Source organism: Curcuma longa, chromosome 15, assembly GCF_044706935.1.
Source record: "Curcuma longa cultivar G26 ecotype Majalengka, Jawa Barat chromosome 15, ITB_CL_G26_1.1, whole genome shotgun sequence".
In the NCBI taxonomy this organism is placed as follows: Eukaryota; Viridiplantae; Streptophyta; class Magnoliopsida; order Zingiberales; family Zingiberaceae; genus Curcuma; species Curcuma longa.
In genome coordinates, this window is record NC_133875.1 from 3,353,360 (window position 1) to 3,372,883 (window position 19,524).

Genomic DNA, 19,524 nt, shown 5'->3' on the forward strand with positions numbered 1-19,524 from the left:
AAGAACTTGACCTATAAGCAAGTTTGAACTGTCTTTAAGTGCTACAGGTTGAGACATCAATGAGGGAACCTTATTTGGGATAGATAGAACTCTGTAGGTTCAGAATCTGAGTGCTTCCATTTCAGCATATTTCTCTTAATTATTAATTTTTAGAGATAATTCTTCTCTAATTAGAAGCAAGACAATCCAAACCAGAACACTTTCATGCACTTGGAGTTGGTTTCATATTGAACCACCACCTTACCTTTTTATAATTGCCCTACCCACTATGATCCATAAATGGGTTTCACAGCAGGTGTCATTAAATCTCCTCTTCAAATCTTAAACCATCTTACTGAAACTCCTCTTCAAATCTAAAACCATCTTACTGAAAAACAAGCCTATGTTAGCAACTGTCATACCATGGATGAGGGTAATGAGCTGAAAAGAAAGTTGAAGATAGTAGCGAGGGAAAGTGAGGATGGCTTGGATTTTGTGCACCTACAGAAGAAAAGAGGAAGGCCTAAGAAGATAATTAAGGAAGATTTAGAGGAGGGGGACAATGAAGTGATGGAGAAGGTAGAGAAACCTGAGTTTGAAGGGGTTCCTTCACGCGAAACAGAGGTAACTCATGTGCAGGAAGCCAACCATGCTAAGGAAAAGCGGCACCGGCGCAAGAGCATTCCACAGAGGTCACCAAGTTGAACGTGTGGAACTTCAAATACATTCCGGTCTCAGTTTCAAACTTGTCCTTTGCTTTTGTGTTCTGTTCTTAAAGCAATTTTGTTTCTTCCTACCTGTTACAAGAACTAATGCTACAGTGATGAATTAATGTTATAGTTGTTAATTTACTTACAACTTTGGTTTTTTGCAAAGTTATTGTCCTGCTGATAACATCTACATTCATATCATTTGTACTCTCTATAGCCCTGAGATTGTAAACTAGGAAATGGTTCTGCTAATTCAGTGGATTGATCTTACAGTTATTCATATAATCATATCTACACAGTGAACAAAAATTAATATCTCACATTCATGATTTCCTAGTTCATTTCCTCAGACTGAATGACAAATTGATGATTGTTGAATGAGTTCTGTACGTTTTTAAGCATACAACTTCAGATTATTAGCTAAGTGAGTCCTGATTTTTTCTAGTCCGACAGGCCAACCCAATCTGGCATGCTATGATATGATGCCAAGCATAGTTATAAAACTCAAACTGGACCAGTGGGATCGAGAAAAACCAAAACCAAAATACCTTTCTGACTCCACTTAATTCAGTGTGTAACCAAAAAGGTTCAAAAAACAGTCCAGCCTTCCATGCGGCTAATCTATGCATGTAGAGGAAATAAGAATTAGAAAGAAAATAATAGAGGTCAGTTGATGCAGGACTCAGTACAGGGCCATGCTGATGTTAATTATTATGTTATAGTTTGAACCATCATAAATACTACAGCATAAAACATAAAGAATAAAATCTATCACACAGAACCACACAAATATGAATTACGTTCTTAACATGTAATGCAAATTTTGCTATAAGCAAATAGAAAGGCTCTCTCTACCTTAATATGGCACATTCTTAGGGAGATTTCTAATGACGTTACTCTTCATTCCAATCTTTGAGCGCATAGATTCTATTCCACGCCGGTTTATCTCCCTCATAACTTTCATCCTAACAATTGGCTCCTTCGATTGTACAGTTGCCAAGCCCATGCTTCGATACCTGCAGGGATGCCTCTTGTTAGATTGTTTCTTATAGAAACACCTCTTTCCGTCACTAAGGGTAAAGAATGCTTAGATAACAAATCGCCTCACTCAATATGGTGAATGACTTTCATTTCAAATTCGATTCCAGATAGCAACAATCAATTGTCAGATAGATATATGTGCTCAAAAAAACAAAGTAAAAAAAACACAAAACAAGAGGAAATTAATAAATCAGGAATCCTTTAAAATAAACAAAAAAACTGAGGTTGAGACTTAAAGATGATTTTTGAAATCAAATTCCTTGATCAGCAGAAAAGACAGCAGTATACTTGAATATAATTGAAAATAGAAAATAATTATCAGATACACAATAAAAAGCATGAATCTAGATAGATAAAGTAGTGGTCATATGTCCAACTGAGAAGAAATAATAAGAACGAGAGTAGAAATATGAATGATTGCTATATGACAGTCAATGCCTTGAAGAACTAGAATCAGCACAAATGCAAGAAGCTAAGCATATACCAATCCAATTACTCAGGAGATTAAGAATTGCGAAAAAAAATTAATGTAATAATTCACATCTTATTTTTATTAGTGGATTAAAAATGTTGGATATAGTGATAGACTTCATAAAGTTTAATGGCGAGATAAGATTCAAAAGGCAACACCAATTAGTTGGGACTTGACACTTTTTTTTACTGTTGTACATTCAAAATGTCCAAATGTCTGCTCACTCTCCAATCAGTCATATCTGATTGATCTTTATAGTTCCAATAAACAATTGATTCTCGCATTATATGTATTCACTTTCAGAGACGAAAGGGGGAGATACACTATACATTAGCCACCATCTAGTCTATATTCAATATGTTTCTCCTTGTCTAGCCCCTTGGCTTTCTTTAAAAAAAAATTATACTAGAATTAATTCAACAAAAAACGACCCAAATAGGCCATAAGGTCTAAGCCATCAAATGGCTAACAACCAGGGAAGCAATGGGAAAAAGAACCATTTTAAATCAAACTAAAAAGGTCAAAAGATACCAATTGGTTAAGCTTCTACTTTCTTATGTTTAATATTATACAAAAAAATTCAGAACAGTCAAATGGCAACTTGAATAAAGATCAAGTTTATTTATTCAATTACAATTCAGCAGTTTCCAAAATTGTCACTTACTCAAAGCCTTAACTAACAGATCTTCCATTCTTTTTTAAAGCATCATCAAATGCAAAGATAAACACCATTATGCCCTATTAGATCTCATAGATTGTTGGCGTACCGACACAATGAACAACCAAAGAATCCAAGTAAGCACATAGCAAAGATATCCAGTCATCCAAAAGCATGTCAGAGTCAAAGATGAGTGACATGATACCTTGTTAGATATCATGCTGTTAACATATCAAAAATCCAAGGGACCACAAAATCCAAGCAAGTACATAGCATAAAATCCTAAGATAATAATATCCATCAATAAACTTCAAAACATCAAGAGAAACAATGTCATCAAGAAGTGGATCAAGAAACTGGGCAGAGAAAAACTTTTTTGTAGAACAATGTCAATCCAAGCAACCAAAAATTTTCCAAATGCATCTAAAATTAAAGGTGTCAGTACCTTGTTGCTAAAGAAACAGCCATTGCAATTTCACGTGTAGGAGATGGCCGTGGTTTTTGGCGATAGTAACGAAGAAATTCTCGAGATCCTAGAGTTCGAACAAGCACACCAGTCTCTGTTTTGTGTTTTATGATGAGTTCAACACCTCCACTCCCAAGTTCAACACTATTGTCCATGTCTTCTACTGACATCAATTGTTTACCATCTGCATCCACATAACTAGCAAAAAGCATACAACAATTAAATGTCGAAAATAAATCTCAGCCAGAGCAAATTCAAATTGAATAGAATGTAAAACAACATTAATATGCAAAAAGATTACAATTTTTCTTTTAAAAAAATAACGGTGTAGTGGATATGAGAATAGTAAGATGGATGTGCATGGTTAATAGAAAAGAAAAAAAAGCAAAAAATTATTATGCAAAAGAAATTAAATGTGGCGAGATGATAAAATCTGAGAAAATAGATTAATATAGTACAAGCATGTTCAAAGAGTATCAACAGATTCTTATATGATTTGAATGGAACAGTAAATTCATAAGAGCCAGAGAGTGAAAACTTTAGCTGATGTAAAAATTATTTATAAGACATGGGTATTACTGTTAAACATTCACCTATACAGAGTTCAATTGAAGGATAAAATTCATGCAACTGACCAAATTAGAAGTAAGACGGCTTGTTGTTGCTATAAATTCATATTAGCATCAACTTAATTTAAGACCGATAGTGAACAAAGATAGGGAAGAATTTGTTTTCACAATAATCAAAATGTTCAAGTGATAAAACAAATACTCAAATAGTCACTTATCTCATAACACTACTATGTTCAAAATATTTTTCTAGGTAATCATCCTTCAAGTTTTGCCTTTTCTTGTGGCAAGTTCAACAATGAGCTTAACATAATTTCTATATCAGTCATTTCTTTAGCTTCTGATAAATTTGTTTTCAGAATACATCAAAAAGTCGAGTCACGACTCCCTAATAGTCCAGTTGATGCATCATTTTATTCATTTGGTAGATTTAGGGAGTCACTTGTAGAAGGCACACATGAATGTCAAAGGAAACAACCTAAAACATAAAAAGGTGGAATATTGATTGTGTGGTCCTATATAAACATAATTTGCGATCACAAGCACTTGATTGATTTGCAAATGGATCAAATATAAAATTAGAACCAACAATAACAACCAAGCATTATCTCACTAGGTGGGATCAACTATATGGATCTTTCTACATCATTAGGTTCTATTTTCTACTATATCATCATCTATATTTAAATAAATTTTATCTTGTTTTATTATTTTAAAATATAGCTGACCACAAATAGTTGGGATAAATCATGGTTTGCTGATGATGTTGATGATTAAAAAACAAGCCAAAATCATTAATCAGCCCAGGAGATAAACCTGCTGCTATAATCATAGAAATCTTCCAAATCCACATCCTCATCATCACCACCATCTCCATAACGCAATTTGCAATGACCTTTAGAAATTATATGCTTCCTTACAGCTTCCAAGCTTTGGAAGGGAAGACATCTGTCACTGCAGTACAAGCATGTAAAATCCCTCTTTACCTGCCATAAGAGAGAATGATTTTTCCAGTGGAAGAAATTTTGGAAGTAGGATATTGAACATACGAAAAGCAAATGAAATTTCCACCTTGAGACCAACATATGTAAGAAGGCCCTCGGGATCCTTCAAATATTCAATATCAGGTATGAAAAAACCATGCTGCTTGTGCATATGAACCATACAACTTTCTACGCTCTCATACTTTTGATCACAAATAAAGCAACAAGAAGTATCCAATTCTTCATCGATGACATCAACTTGCTCATCATCAGAAGCACCATTGCCTTCCCCAACATGCAAATATGACAAAGATTCGGAAGCCATGTCCATATCATTAGGATTAGCTTCCTCCCATTCATCCTCACTCTCATCTGTTTCAACATCCTCATTTTCTCCAATAACATGAGCCTTACTAGTTATTTTATTTGATGTTTGCGGGGTATATGGTTTTATTGTAGTGATGGCTGCAGCTGAAGGGCTCACCTCCTCTGATGTTTTCATAGCATGAGTTCGTGATTTAAGATGCTGAGCTAGTGCCTTTGAACTTCTATATTCCTTGCCACAAAGAGCACATCCATAGAGCATTGGTGTTGCACTCAACTTGCTATTCTCTTCAGCAAGAGCTAACTGTCTAGCTTGGAATAACTCTTCTGTTACTCCTGGGACTCCTGCAACCTGAGACATATGGCACCAAGTTTATTTTAACTTTTTTTTTTTGCATGCGGGGATGTTTTAATATAACTTTATTATTAAAAAAATACTATTTACTATGATTAATACGACTGTCAAAGATTTGAGCTGAAACTCTATTAGCAAGGACACTTTCTGCTGATTCAGAGTTTATCCTTTAGTTATATCACTCGCATCTTTGTACACAAATCATATGATTAAATTTGCATACCCAAAACCAAAGATATCAAACATTATTATAATAATACTACCAAGCTACCATATTCTCTGATGACTTTAACAAAAACCTGGAAGGTCCTGTGAAAGACAAGCACATTAGTATTTTTATACATGTTCTACACTTCGACCATGGGACAAGCAAAGAAAAGCAAAAGATCAAGATATTTATTCAAAGTGAAGACTAGCAAATAGCCAATTTCTGGGATAACAGCTAATATAATCCAAGCATCCGTTAACGTGCCAGTGACTTAAGCCACTGAGATAACTCACTGATCATGTTTGGAACGTCTTATCCCCCAAAAATATTCATGGTAGGCACTCCACAAGAAAGTCACCTACAAGACTATCATTCAAAACGACGACAACCCTCAAAACTTTGTTTCCACTGCACAATACAAAATAAGGATTCTGCAGTCTGGCAATTCCGGAAAGTGCCGCAAAACCATTTTGTTCTGGATCACACGTCCTATTCATGTGAAAGAATTCAACAAAACAGAGAACGCCAAAGATCAAGGAGCGCAATCTTAACGAAGCCCCATAACATTCCGGAAGACTAATCCTCAACCCCAATCATTCAAACAAACAAACATAAACAAGAAAGGAAAACCCCCGATATATGAAAGCAAGAAAAAAAATTTTGATCAACTCAAGGATCCGGAGCGTCGGAAGCCGAACCCTAGGAAGGCCAGTAAAATCCATCACCTTTCTTTTCAGATTGTAGCGGTGCCATTCGGACCGGTAGTGTTGCTTCTGCTGCGCCTCGTCGTCGAACTCTTTGTTGCAAGCGTTACAAGCAAGCGTCAGCATCCCTCCCCCTCTCTCTCCCTCTCCACCTCCGCCGAACTCTGTGGAATCGTCTTCGGCGGCGAAGCACAGAGTCAGCGACGGCGGCGGCTGAATGCCTACAACCACGCGATCCCTCTCTTCCTTAAATAGTCTGTTTGGATCGAAAGGCCCATTATGGAGCCCATTATAGAGAGGCCCGAGATCATAATAAAATCGTTATACAAAATTGGTTGAATTACAAAGTAATTCAAGATCTATAATCGAAAGTGCGATTCACTGATACTTCGAGATCAATCGATCAAAAGAATTCAATGATCACTGGTAGCTCGCAATAAAGGTTTATAAGACAGGAATTACGATCGCATGCATGTATGTAGATAGATAAATGGCGTCGTCTACGTGATCAACGAGCAGTCAATTGGGCAGGCGGCCGACGAGGTCCAGAACGACGGCGCACAGATTCTTGACCTCTTCGTTCATCTCCGCCACCTTGGTTTTCTCCGGGAACACCGCGGCCTTGCAGCCTTCCTGGCAGGTCTCGACGTCGGTGACGGCCGCGGCCACGAAGCGCTTCACGTCCGGGTACTTGTTCGACTCCATGGCGCCCGTCGAGTCGTCCAGCTGCTCCACCGCGTCGATGTAGCTCTCCGCGCAGTCGTTGAGGCACTGCTGCCATGTCGAGTCGTTGACGGCGGCCTCCAGGGTGTTGTCGATGAAGGCCGAGGTCTTGGAGGCCGTCGAGGCGGCGGCGCGGATCGCGAGCTCCGCGAAGTTGTGCGCGTCGGCGGTGTGGCTCTCAGGCATCAAGGAGAGGTGCGTCACGCACAAGTTGGGGAAGGGCGTGTGCGCGCAGTTCTCCTGAAGTGTGCTCGGCGACGAAGGGTCTTCCGACACGGCCGCCACGGTGAGGGACGCCACGGCTGCGAGGAGGAGGAGCAGGGGAGGGTGGGTGAGTGCGGCCATGGTTTATTCTTGCAACCTTCGTTGCAACCTTAGCTTCTTCTTGTTCTTGAGGTTAGAGAGAGAGAAGAGAACAGTTCAACGAGTGTTCTTTTATCGGTGTCAGATTTTGAGTTTCTGATTATTTTCGGAGAGCAATGAGAGAATGTGGTGAATTGGGGAACGACATCTTTGGGAGACCACAAAAAGACTAGGGGTGAATAAAAATTTAGTTAAATCAAATAAACCGATTGAATCGATCGAATTAAAAATTTTAATTTGATTATTTTAAATTTTCAGTTATTTTTTAAAAAAAATCAATTAATTTGGTTCCATTTCAATCTTAAAATTTTTTATTCATTAAATTGAATAAACGGAGCTAGAAAAATAATTTATAAATTTTAAGTAAATAAATTTATAAATCCCTAATTAATTAGTAAAATTTTCATAATATTTAAAATTTTTTATTAATTTAGTTAATTCGATCGAAAACTGAATTAATCGATAAAATATCGATTCGATTTGTTCAAATTTTATTGGAAAATTCGATCAATTTGATTGGTTCAAAAAAAAATCGATTTATTCGGTTTTCATTTAATTCGATTCGGTTCGATTCGGTTTTAACCGAATACTCAACCCTACAAAAGACTAAGTTCTATCAGATTATTTTGGAAGCTTTTAACTATTTTAAAGAACAAGCTTAAATTATTTTCCAAAATAATTGAAGCTCTTTTCTTTGTTTATCATGTTGAACATTATAAAGAAAACTTCAACAGTTAGGAATAACTACATTTGATCTGATTATAAAAGCGTTAATTTTCATCAAATTATCAAACTTTTAACGAATCTTTGGCTCAGTGCTAATCCAACACACATCACAATGGAAGTGCAAATGCTTGAACATGAATGAGAAGAACATAGCTTTTTTTTTTTCATTCAAGAAGCAATCGATACATTAGAAACAAAGTCTACAGATCCAATGACAGAGTCAAAATTTTTCATCATCAGTCTACAATATGATGTTATCAGAACTCTTTTGTTTCTCAATCTGCAGCAGGTGAAATTGCGAGGAAAAAAAAACAACAAGCATCACCCTCCGCAGAGTAGCCGCGATGGAATCGTAATGAGCAACTATGGCAAGAATCGTTTTCGCGAATTAAATTAAATATGAGGTTGGTCTGCCAGCAGAATTTCCTTCCATGCTTCATAGAACATCCAAGTGATTCCTGATGCAGGCATCACCTTCAAGCAGCTGGCACCCCAACCTCGGTACAAGCCCAGCAAGCCCTCCTCGCGAACAACCTCAGACAATGCGGCCGCCATGTGAGGTGGGCATTTTCCTCTCAGAGATCCGACCATTAGCCGCTTTCTTGCAACTTCAAGTGGAAAGCTGATTGTGCTTGCCACAAAACCTGACCATAAAAATGCAGTCAGCTAAATGTTTTTCTGTCACAGTTAAAGAGTGACAAATGCAACAATTTATTGAGCAATGCAAACTAATACATGCGACGATAATCTCATTAAGTTACTTATATAGCTGCACTTGAATGCATACCAGAAAGAGCGCCTATCAACAGTAGCTCTGCACGGTTCAACGACTTCTTCTGCTTGGATTTGCAGTAATGAGTCTTCATGGTATCATACATGAAGTAGTAGCATGTACTGTATGGAAGCATGCCTATTAATGTTGGCGATAAGCCAGCATATAGACCACCAATCCCATCATTCTTATATATCTTAGTAAGCGCGAGAGTGATGCTGGGGTAAGCTTCTCGATTCACAGTCAAGCGATCCTGTAATTGTTGTTGGACATAAAGTAAGATGAGCAAATGTATCCATGTTAAAAATAGTACATCAAAGCAACAGATTAAAAGAAGGTACTTATTGTTATTTGGAAACACTAACATTTACTGAAACAGAAACACATTCCATCATATCCAAATGAAACATATCCAAAGAAGTCTGTTTTATTTTGATGAGAAAGGAATTGTGCACAACAAGTATTAGGGATCAAGAACAGAAACACAGCAGCTGACAACCTCCCTTAGAGCCATATCTTGTCCTTTTTTTGCACAAGGTAAGTATAGAGCCATATCTTGTTAAAGAAACATACTGATTGAACAATATAATTTGTAACCTAGTCGTCGATTCAGAAACTATGATTCTTCAATTAATGTAAGAGTTAAACAAGTGGATTTTCTCATCTATCTGAAACTCAGCTAATAGGTACAGCAATTTATCATCATCACAAGATAATCAATATATAAGTAGGTTTAATAGCTCCTTCTCAACATAAAAAAGCCATCAATCCATATAAATTTTCTGACCTATAAAAAGTTATATCTGCAAAATTGTGTATAATTAAATGAAAACATTCACCCTTTAGTGTATCAAAACACAAAGACATCGGGGCATGTTAATAATCCAACATGGAGTTCTTAAAGAATTGCAAATCTAAGCAAACAACATAACAAAGTAGGAAAAGCATTTGTCAGCAATGGTTTAACTGGGCTTCTCACCCAGGAAAATTTTCTAATATTTTTAAAACAGCAAATGAAGGAAAGTTGATTTTTGCATCATGATCTAATATACCTTTAGAACCTCAAGAGGATGACAGATGATTGTGCTTATAATACCAGCAGCAGCTCCACCAACCGCAATTGGAGACATACATAGAAAGGACAAATCTAGATTCATTGGGCCAATCTCTAGCTTTGGGCTTCCATCCTCCTTCCATTTCTCTTGTACAGATGTCACAGTACGTTTTACACATTCAAATGTACCAAGCTCAATTGCTTGTGTAGGTATTATGCGGAGCATGTTAACAGTGTTTCCTGCCCAAAGCCCTCTCCAACCATTCTCTTCAATAATTTCTAGAAAGCTACCAGCAATATGCTTGGATCCAACTCCGACTACCATCCTCGTCCTGCAACAGTGCCATTGGTGTCCAATCTACTTCAGATGAAATCCATAACAAAATCATGAAAAACAAAATCAACTGTCACTGCCATAGCTTCCCATTTTGAAACTGCATATGCTTGCTATCCAATTAAATCCGATAGCAACAAAAAGAAGATACAAGACAGCAGCTTCTTGAGAAGTTACAATAAAAATAAATCATTAGACACAACGAAAACAATTTAGCTCATCAACACATGAGCATCTAGACCAACTTTGAATAGTTTTGCAAAAAAAAACAAAAGTGATATGAATCGCACAATTAACCCCTGGGATGTATCTTACAGTAATATAGACACAATTCGAGAAGCATCAAGATTCAATGGCAAAATATAAAATATACAAACGATGAACAAATTTCGGCACAGAGTAGTTTTAGACATCTCTAGTACTAAAATGTATAACATAATAGTAACTGATTCTACTAACAGCGGCAGTAACATTTTGAAACTAGTCGACCTTATCAGTGGCCACAGTTAAAACTTTATGTAACTATACTTATCAGTTAATTACAAATTTTTACTTAGTATGATGTTATTACCCACACTAGATAGCTGGTACAATAAGTTTCATCATTTAGTGCAAATCTATATCCCAAGCAAGCCAACTTCACCAAAATAACACGTAAATATGTAATCAGATCTATCACAGCTAAGTAAATGAGACTGTTTGTTTATTTTAAAATGATAAAATAAAGTCAAACAGGAAGAACCAAACCTGATAGTCTCTAGAGGAGCAAGAACAGCTTTAGTCATAGCACCAGCTAATGCTCCGCTAACAAATTCGCCAACTTCTCTACGCCTGAAGAAGTTCTGGAACAAAACAAGCGACCGAAATTACATCCATTAAACCACAACCTAAAGTGGAAAACGATTACGTGTATATATTCAAAATTTTCCACGACAGTGAGTGTCAAATAATGAAATAATTTTTCGAGAGTACAACCAAAAATAAGAAGTGCTAAAATAAGCATATGAACAGACAGCGTCTATCTCTGGTTAGAGATCGTGTCAAAATAGATGTTAGAAAATAAGAACAAAGCATATTATAACTTAAAGGAAGGTTTTTAAACTGGGAGATGCATAAAAAGGCAATACTAAAACTCAAGCAAAAGGGGATTTGATCACTTTACCATGAAGAACAGTCGTAATAAATGAAAAGGAACAAGGACAGTACGTTCTCAACGCAGGGCCAATGGCAACAAAAGTGAGATCTTCATGACTAATTGGAAATCAAACGATTTGAACTCGAAAAAAGTGCAACCTGGAGTGACAAAACAAAGAGAAAAGTCAAAAAGACGAAACCTTGCGATTAGGATCTGAAAACAGAACGAGATCCTTCATTACACCAGCCGATTGAGAATAAAAAAAGATCTTTAAATCGAAAGCAAGGCGACTCTGACCAGAAGAACAAGAGTAATCAAAGGGCAACAACCAAAAACCATCGGATCAAAATGGAAGAATACAAAAACAAAAATAATCGGTGAAAAAGACAAACTTTGAACGCGACTCCAATATCGGGGCCCTGGAAACCGAGCTTGACGGCCGCGGGGGCGACTTTGTCAACCTCTACCTCCTTCGGAACCGGCATCTCATCGCCGCATGCATCGGCTAAACCCAGGACGACCACCTCCCGCTTCCTCCGTGACTCCGCCTCCAAATTCATCGCAGCCGACGGCTCGCCGACCTCTCTTATTTCCTCTCTTTTTAAAGCTAGGGAAATTTTTTTTACCCCCATGATTTTTCTGCTTTTGCAAAACACACCACCTTAAAATTGTCCTCAAAATTTACCAACTTTTATTTTTCTATTTATAATCACTAACACTGTTAAATTACAAATAACACTGAGCACTAATGATAATTGAATAACAAAATGATAAAAATAATAATAATAATTCCTAAAGTTTGAAACTCGTTTTAACAATAAACTTAAAAATGATGGTTAAAATGAAAATTTTCTCTTAAACTTATCTGAACCCAAAAAGGCACGGTCTTTGTTACATGCTTTTGAATTTGAAGGAGGAAATTATCAAATCCTTTAAATGAAATATCTTAATTTATTTCTCTAAAAATGCAAAACATCTTTTTATCCCAATACGCGTGGACTGGCCTTTTCGTACCCGTTTCAGACCTTCTTGTGATTGGACAGGAGGAGACTCAACCAGTGGTATACATTTGAGGATTGTAAGATGGTGAAAATTGTGTTGGGAATACTTTTTCCAAGGGAGCAATAATTTGGCCAAAAGGGACCACGTCAGAATAAATTATTCTTTAAATATTTTTATATTTAAAAAACAATTATTTAAATTTTTAAATCGTCTAGCTATTTAATACTAGCATTTAGTTTAATTAAAATAATAATAACACTAAGGACAGGCCAACTTTGAATTATCATCAAAAGGTGATTACTAAAATAAGTTTTTAAAAATAAATAGTTAAGTACAAAGAACTACATTGGTTGCTATAAGAACATATTTAGTAAAAATAAAAAAGAAATATTTGTTTCTTTTGCAATAGCAACAAATAAAGATTAACTTTAAAAATATCTACTTTTGCTAAATACAATTAGAATTGTAAATAAATTGAACGTTCAATATATACAAGATCAATTAAATAAATGAGTTTGATTAACTTGTTAAATTAAATAAACAAACTTGAATACATATATTATTTAACTCATTAATATTCATGAACAACGTTCGTGAATAATTATTCATAAACAATGTTCATGAATAATATTTAAGAATTATGTTCATCAATAAAACTCTTATCCATTTAAAATGTAAAAATTTCAAACAATCAAATAAATTTACAAGGAGAGTTAGATAATATTTAAACGAACCAAGTTCAAGCTTGAATCAAACTCAAGCTAAACCAAGTCAAGGTTGATCAATCATTTCAAAAACTTAGTCCATTTTAGACTTAGTTCGACTTAGCTTGGTTGCCTTATCAAACAAGTTTGAACACTATAAAATTTGATTTGGTTCGACTTGTTTACCGCCCTAGATATAGTGGAGAGAATCTTGAGTAAAAAGAAGATGTAACTTAACGGCAAGGAAAACCCTAAAATGAAGATGATAGAAACCTTAGCCAAAATCTAGAGGAATGTTAAAGAAGAGAATGGATTGGGAAGAGTTCGAGGAGAAGCAAATAAGAAGATCACCTTAAGGAGAGAATGCGATAATTTAAAACAAAATTTGAGTATTTAGTCTAAATGAATTCAAAAATAGAATATTTAAAAGTAGGTATCAACAAATGAATGTCATGGTGACTAAAGTTGGCATTCAATTGGATAAGAGATGTTCTTGCTATGTGATGTTGTGTTGCATATAATCAGCTAGCAGCTTTAAGGTGTTGCATGCAAGCATTGTCTGGAAGGAGCCCCAGATTTAGAAGAGAAACAAATGATCGAGAATGTAAGCATTGATTTAGTCATTGAAAAGAAAAGGAAGAAAAGGAAGAGAAACAATCTGAACAAGTAATGACAGTAATTCATGTGAATCTTGTGCAAAATCTTGTGCAAATCTTGTTCCTACTGGCAACAACGCAAAGGTACTGTGATCAGAACGATTCTGGAGAGGAATTTCACAAGCCTACTTACTTGGCTAAGCATTCAAGCGATCAAGATGGAATTTTTATTGCTCAAGTTCACAAACGGGAGAAGTAGGGAGGCAGTACCCTGTGAGCTAAGGCGCAGAGGAGGAGCTTTTGGTAGCGGCATCAACGGAGCTCCAGATGCTGCGGATGCTGCCGATGACGTGCGGAAGGACGGCTCCGGCGCCGCGGAGGAGTGCGCCGGAGGCGAGTCCTATCGCAAAGGACTGGCCGATGTCGGGCTTGGAGTCGAGCTTGGCGTCGAGGATGGCGAGGCGGGCGTTGGCGTTGTCGAGCTTGCGGAGGGAGTCGGCGGTGAGGCGGTCATTCTTGCTGCCGCGTGAGGAGGGGAGGGCGCTGTAGAGGAGCGCCTGGAGATCGCCGACGGCCTGGAGGGCGGCCTCGCGGGAGTTCAAGCCCTGAGACTCATAGTGCGCGAGAATCTCCTCGGGGGAGAGCGAGCGCTTCCTTGTCTTGGGGCTCGCCTTGCCTCCAGCGGCCTCGGCGACCGACGACGCGGTCGGGATCGGAGGCTGCTCCATTACTGCGCCGGAGGTGCTCCGTCGCCGAAATAGGATAAGAGCTAGGGTTTTTCCCCGTTGGGTAGTAAAAGGATTTGGGGGTTTTGACAAGTGACGACAGCGTGACGAATAAAACCTAAGTTTGGTAGATTTTAAGCCGAAAGAGCTTTTTTTATTATTATAAATTCAACCTCTTTACATTTTATTTTTTCAAAATTATATTTATTTTTAATATTATTATAATAACTATAAAATCATACTTATTACTACGTAATTATAATAATTACTTCTATAATATAATATTGATAATATTATAATATGAAATATTCATATAATATAATGTTATTAATAATGTTGATCAGATATGAAATACTAATATTATTAGAATTATATATTATAATTGATGTTTTATAATTTTATTTGTGAATATTATTCATAAATATTATTTATAAATATAATTTAATTTTTATTTATAAAATTAACAAACACATAAGGAACTTCAAGAAACATAAATATCTTTTGTTTAGGATCTAATGATACGAGTTGGAAATCCAACCATTAGAGCCAAAGAAGATAATATCTTTGACATCTCATTGTTCTTCTGATTGGAATAAGAACCTCATCCATCAAGATTCCAATGCTATAACAAATGAAAGATTTTGCAGTTAAATAACTTAAATAAATCCAACTTCAATACTAAACCAAGTATAGTTCTTTCTGACTCATAACAACAAATCTCAAATATTTTTATTGCATATTCATAAGTGGCTGCAGAGCAAATCTGCACAGTAGTCCAAAAATCATCTACATTAATGCACTGGACCAATTAGAGACAGTTACAGTTATGAAACAGAGAGCAGCTTCAGAAATCGCCCAAGTGCAGCTATGTTCATGGCATTTGATATCGAACTTGCACTAGTGCTCATAGAGTGTCACTTAGTCGACGGCCCTTGGTCTCCAAAGGGAAGAACATAATTGCCAACCCTGTGAGGAATATAACGATCTCGAAGAATGAAATTGCTGCTGTCTGATAGCAGCCTTTCACTAACCCAACAGCTACCAGTGGGCAGATCATGCCCCCAATTCTACCGATTGCGTTTGCGACTCCAACACCAGTTGTGCGTAGTGAGGTCGGGTATACCTGCATCAAGAAAGAACAAAAGAATAGTGGATTTTGTTCCATATTCATAAATTTCAAACTCTAAGTATGATGCTGATTTAGCAGAAGGGAAAGGAATATGAAATAGAACTGAAATAAGAAAGTTCACTGATGAAGATTTTGGAGCAGTGAAAATTTTATTGATTGAAGGAAAATATGAAGTTGTCAAGAATGTAAATGCATAGAGGGATCCCTTTCCTAACTGCTTGAACTTTTAGGATACATCATTATCACTGCTATGGTTCTTCTGTGTATACTTTGGGGATAAATTGTTGATCAATTAACTTTCCATTGTATTAGAGCAGAAGGTCCTACATGTCTGAATCCAACTGAGGTTATCATCTAAGGATATATATATATATGCTCTCAATCAATCCAAAAGCCATTTGTGTGTTGGAGCTGGGCCAGTCTAGTTCCTTACTTCCTTTCGAACACCAACACTTGATGGGGAGTGTCAAGAATATGAATATACAAACTAGTGCCTCTCATAATACCTGGAACTTTTCGATAAACAGATAGATGCTTTAACAAAAATTAATAAATTTGTTGTGCAATTAATTTTCAGTGACAAAGCAAATTTTGTAAATTAGATATGGTGTAATATAACTCCTATCCTTTATAAGGTAACAATATACAACCACAAATAGCTTACTGTAAAACAGGATCATTTAGGTCAGAAGTTACAAAAGATGGAGAGTTAGTCACTTAAATACTAGGAAATAGTGTAAGCAATTGGAACTGCTACTTGAAGTAGCAAGAGATGGAGCATCTGATTTAGTCATGGTGGCATCTTGTTTTTAGGGGTCAAACCGAATACAATTTTTTCAGATGAGAGGTGAAATAATGAGAACTCATAAGTGAGATTCCAAATTTCAGATGAGAGGTGAAATAATGAGAACTCATAAGTGAGATTCCAAATAAATGATACTGACCTCTGGAGCATATATATAGAGGATATCGAAGCTTCCTGTGATACAAGCACGGGCACCAAACAATAGGCATGTTGTTAATACTTCATGCTGATGCCAAAACAGAGGAATTAGCAGGAAACAATTTGTGAAGAGTAAGATCGACATAGAAGGCTTGCGGCCAATCCTGTCCACAATAGCAGCGGATAAAAGAAGTCCAGGAAGCTCTAAAAAGGATTTTCAGTGTTAACATTAACATCGAACATTGTCAAATAAATGAATCTGATAGATCTGTGAATACATACCCGCAAAAGTAGTTACAAATATATCTCTATAGCTGTTATCCTTTAAAAGCTTCAAAAGTGGTGCATTCAAGTTACATGATATAGTTAATTCAGAAGTCAGGAGAACAATTCCATAGTAAGCAAAAGCATTCCCGAAGAAAGCAATCCACAGAAGAAGAGTAGTTCTGGCCACTTTGGGAGACAAAAGCTTATCAAACACACTTGTCCAACCGACTTTCTTTTTAGTATCCTTGCTGGTGATGGATATCTCACAGATCTGGTCTGTGATTAAAGGTGTGATTTCGGAAGAATCGTGAATTCTGTCAAATTCACTTTTGGGATCAGAGGTAAGAGTGCCATGAGGGAGCATCATCTTGTTCATTCTTGCCATTTTCTCTAACATACACACTGCATCAGTTTTACTTCTCATAGAGAGGTACCTTGGCGACTCAGGAACAATATTATAGAACAGAAGCAACACAAATGCTGGTAAAGAACTAACTGCAAGTAACCATCTCCAACCTAAGGTTGGCATTATAAACTGCACATATGTGCAAAAGGAATCAGTGCTGAAAAACGTGGCATTGTATTTAGATAAATAAATCAAGTATGAAATGGTTCTACACTACCATAACCCACATATAAATCACTAAGTTCCCGACTTATTTATGAATTGATAGGGGGTACTATACTATAAGTTGCTAAAAAATGCATAGATGTTCTCCCTTGATTGAAATACAAGGACCAAACAGTTTAAATCAAGGAAATAAAATATCCATGATAAAATTCTGATTGTCATCAGAGACTCTAGAGATAAGAACTCTAAGCTTCGAATTAACATGTTGAGGACTAGAGTTCTTTTAGATATCCTACACTTTTTTATGTATATGTAATGGTTGTTTTACATTGCTCATTTCCAGGCTTTTTAACCTAATATATGGTTTCAAATTTTTGTGCCCTAAATTAACATAACTCAATTCATGGCTGACAATTCAGCATTATGCATGGGGTTTATATTGCATCCACTTAATCAAGTATTTTAATGTTCTTTTCCCCCTCTTTTTGCACTCTATATTCGTCATAATTTGGAATCCACATGGTAGAATCTTAAATTTGCTTGCAAATAAGCCTGTGAGTCAAAGAAGAAAAAAAAAATTATCCATACCCATGCAAGTGAAGCCTCCAAAATTGTGCCAACAGTCCAGAAAATTTGCAATACAGCCATCCAAGTACCTCTATTTGGAGCTGGAATGAATTCTAGAAACCATGAAGCAAACACATGCGCACCACCCAAACCAATTCCCACAATAAACCGAGACGCGAGCAAGCATATGTAATTGGGGGACAATGAACTAAGAAAGCCAGCAACAGCAGTAACAAGTGAAGTGAAGAGGAAACCCTTCCTGAATTCAGATGATAATAATCAGATATGAATTTAATGGTCATCTTCTCCATAAATCAAAAAATAGTGATGCACCACAGGCTTCAACTGTACTTGGAGAAGACAACATTGGCATCATCATCAACCATGTGAGGGTCACATGGAATTACTAACACAACAATATCAATTACTAAAAATCTATTAACACAGGTCGCTGCTGAATGAAACATTTTTCAAACTATTTAAAATTTATCATTTTGCTCTTATCAAGCCTCTTTTATATATATATATCCCTGGGTCTAATTGAATATTGACTCTTTTCAATTAAACATTTCCAACTTAATTTCTCGCTCTTGCTGATGCACCAAAGGTTTTTTTCCACACATGAAAATTATTTACTCATCCAATAGAGAAAAAGACGCTAAAGATGTAGTTTTATGTAGTTTAAACCAAGCGTAAAATCAAACAGAAGAACGGCACACCTCCTGCCATAATTATCCGAGACCACACCCCAGGAATACGCTCCGACCAGCATCCCACCGAAGACGACACTGGTCAAAAGGCTCTCTTTATTCGGAGCGATGTTCCACTCCTCTTGAACCGACGAACCGACGAAAGAAAGCAGCATTATTTCCATTGCCTCGGCGACCCAACCCATCCCGGCGTAGACCAGGACGAGGGTTTGGAATTTTCCAAACCCCACGGACAAGAGCGCATCATCCACCGTGTAAGTCGCTCCTGCCTCTTCCATCTCCAAATCGATCCCTATCGAAGAGCAAAGACAAGACGAACAGTCAAAAAGGCGATCTTTTTCTAAGCGAAAAACAAAATAAAAGGACAAAGAACTAGCAATTCATCACCTGTTTAGTTTCCTGCGATCAGAATTCAGAAGCAAGAAAACGGGGAGCAGCGAAGCCTTTGAATGGTCGCCGCCACGAGGAAAGTGCAACAAACCCGTTGCTTGCGCCATCGTCTTGCCGCCACAAGAAGAAAGGCCATCGAGTTGGTTGCGTCTGGTTGTCGTCTTCTGATTTCGGAGGATCGTTGATGCCAAATTACAGATGGACCGGTCGGCCTAACTTCGAACCGATCCGGTTCGGAAATTCTTTGAGAATTTGAAAATTAGTCGAATCTGTTTGAAATTTTAAGAAGGAATTTCATTTCAAACTTCTCTTTAAATGCTTTAAAAATTATTTTTTTAAAAAAA

General features: G+C 36.8%; 5 protein-coding genes across 7 annotated transcripts; all 5 read right to left on the reverse strand.

The window, feature by feature from the left end:
• Nucleotides 1–1,359: 1,359 nt before the first annotated feature.
• On the reverse strand, nucleotides 1,360–6,669 carry LOC141846327 (cytoplasmic 60S subunit biogenesis factor REI1 homolog 2-like). The gene is made up of 5 exons (XM_074734344.1): nucleotides 6,491–6,669; nucleotides 4,967–5,554; nucleotides 4,712–4,881; nucleotides 3,306–3,524; nucleotides 1,360–1,705 (listed from the first exon to the last, which is right to left on the reverse strand). The coding sequence occupies exons 1-5, from the start codon at nucleotides 6,593–6,595 to the stop codon at nucleotides 1,546–1,548; spliced, it is 1,242 nt and encodes a 413-aa protein (XP_074590445.1). The 5' UTR covers nucleotides 6,596–6,669; the 3' UTR covers nucleotides 1,360–1,545.
• Nucleotides 6,670–6,988: 319 nt separating this feature from the next.
• LOC141846526 (putative invertase inhibitor) lies at nucleotides 6,989–7,537 on the reverse strand. Its single transcript, XM_074734569.1, has one exon. The coding sequence runs from the start codon at nucleotides 7,535–7,537 to the stop codon at nucleotides 6,989–6,991; it is 549 nt and encodes a 182-aa protein (XP_074590670.1).
• Nucleotides 7,538–8,416: 879 nt separating this feature from the next.
• LOC141846370 (putative mitochondrial adenine nucleotide transporter BTL1) lies at nucleotides 8,417–12,137 on the reverse strand. 3 transcript variants are annotated; one of them, XM_074734390.1, is made up of 5 exons: nucleotides 11,969–12,137; nucleotides 11,189–11,283; nucleotides 10,106–10,439; nucleotides 9,069–9,306; nucleotides 8,417–8,925 (listed from the first exon to the last, which is right to left on the reverse strand). In XM_074734390.1, the coding sequence occupies exons 1-5, from the start codon at nucleotides 12,134–12,136 to the stop codon at nucleotides 8,675–8,677; spliced, it is 1,086 nt and encodes a 361-aa protein (XP_074590491.1). In that variant the 5' UTR covers nucleotide 12,137; the 3' UTR covers nucleotides 8,417–8,674. The 3 variants fall into 3 exon arrangements, with proteins under 3 accessions (XP_074590491.1, XP_074590492.1, XP_074590494.1); XM_074734391.1 differs by lacking the exon at nucleotides 11,969–12,137 and adding an exon at nucleotides 11,776–11,878; XM_074734393.1 differs by lacking the exon at nucleotides 11,969–12,137 and adding an exon at nucleotides 11,604–11,764.
• Nucleotides 12,138–13,996: 1,859 nt separating this feature from the next.
• On the reverse strand, nucleotides 13,997–14,651 carry LOC141846782 (uncharacterized). The gene has a single exon (XM_074734832.1). It carries the CDS (start codon nucleotides 14,604–14,606, stop codon nucleotides 14,157–14,159), a length of 450 nt encoding a protein of 149 aa, XP_074590933.1. The 5' UTR covers nucleotides 14,607–14,651; the 3' UTR covers nucleotides 13,997–14,156.
• A 661-nt stretch (nucleotides 14,652–15,312) lies between these two features.
• Nucleotides 15,313–19,265, reverse strand: LOC141846241 (organic cation/carnitine transporter 7-like). Its single transcript, XM_074734247.1, has 6 exons — nucleotides 19,178–19,265; nucleotides 18,800–19,082; nucleotides 18,102–18,339; nucleotides 16,958–17,477; nucleotides 16,677–16,879; nucleotides 15,313–15,726 (listed from the first exon to the last, which is right to left on the reverse strand). Exons 2-6 carry the CDS (start codon nucleotides 19,066–19,068, stop codon nucleotides 15,508–15,510), a joined length of 1,449 nt encoding a protein of 482 aa, XP_074590348.1. The 5' UTR covers nucleotides 19,069–19,082; nucleotides 19,178–19,265; the 3' UTR covers nucleotides 15,313–15,507.
• Between the last annotated feature and the right edge of the window lie 259 nt (nucleotides 19,266–19,524).

Coding starts and splice junctions, on each gene's coding strand:
- LOC141846327 (XM_074734344.1), bottom strand. CDS start 6,595: ATGCTGACGCTTGCTTGTAACGCTTGCAACAAAGAGTTCGACGACGAG. Junction 5,555..6,490: donor GCTACAATCTGAAAAGAAAG/GTGATGGATTTT, acceptor CATATGTCTCAG/GTTGCAGGAGTCCCAGGAGT. Junction 1,706..3,305: donor GCTGTTTCTTTAGCAACAAG/GTACTGACACCT, acceptor GCATCCCTGCAG/GTATCGAAGCATGGGCTTGG.
- LOC141846526 (XM_074734569.1), bottom strand. CDS start 7,537: ATGGCCGCACTCACCCACCCTCCCCTGCTCCTCCTCCTCGCAGCCGTG.
- LOC141846370 (XM_074734390.1), bottom strand. CDS start 12,136: ATGAATTTGGAGGCGGAGTCACGGAGGAAGCGGGAGGTGGTCGTCCTG. Junction 11,284..11,968: donor ATATTGGAGTCGCGTTCAAA/GTTTGTCTTTTT, acceptor GTTTTGTTCCAG/AACTTCTTCAGGCGTAGAGA. Junction 9,307..10,105: donor ATCCTCTTGAGGTTCTAAAG/GTATATTAGATC, acceptor CAACAATTACAG/GATCGCTTGACTGTGAATCG.
- LOC141846782 (XM_074734832.1), bottom strand. CDS start 14,606: ATGGAGCAGCCTCCGATCCCGACCGCGTCGTCGGTCGCCGAGGCCGCT.
- LOC141846241 (XM_074734247.1), bottom strand. CDS start 19,068: ATGGAAGAGGCAGGAGCGACTTACACGGTGGATGATGCGCTCTTGTCC. Junction 18,340..18,799: donor TCGGATAATTATGGCAGGAG/GTGTGCCGTTCT, acceptor ATCTGAATTCAG/GAAGGGTTTCCTCTTCACTT. Junction 17,478..18,101: donor TGGAGGCTTCACTTGCATGG/GTATGGATAATT, acceptor ACATATGTGCAG/TTTATAATGCCAACCTTAGG.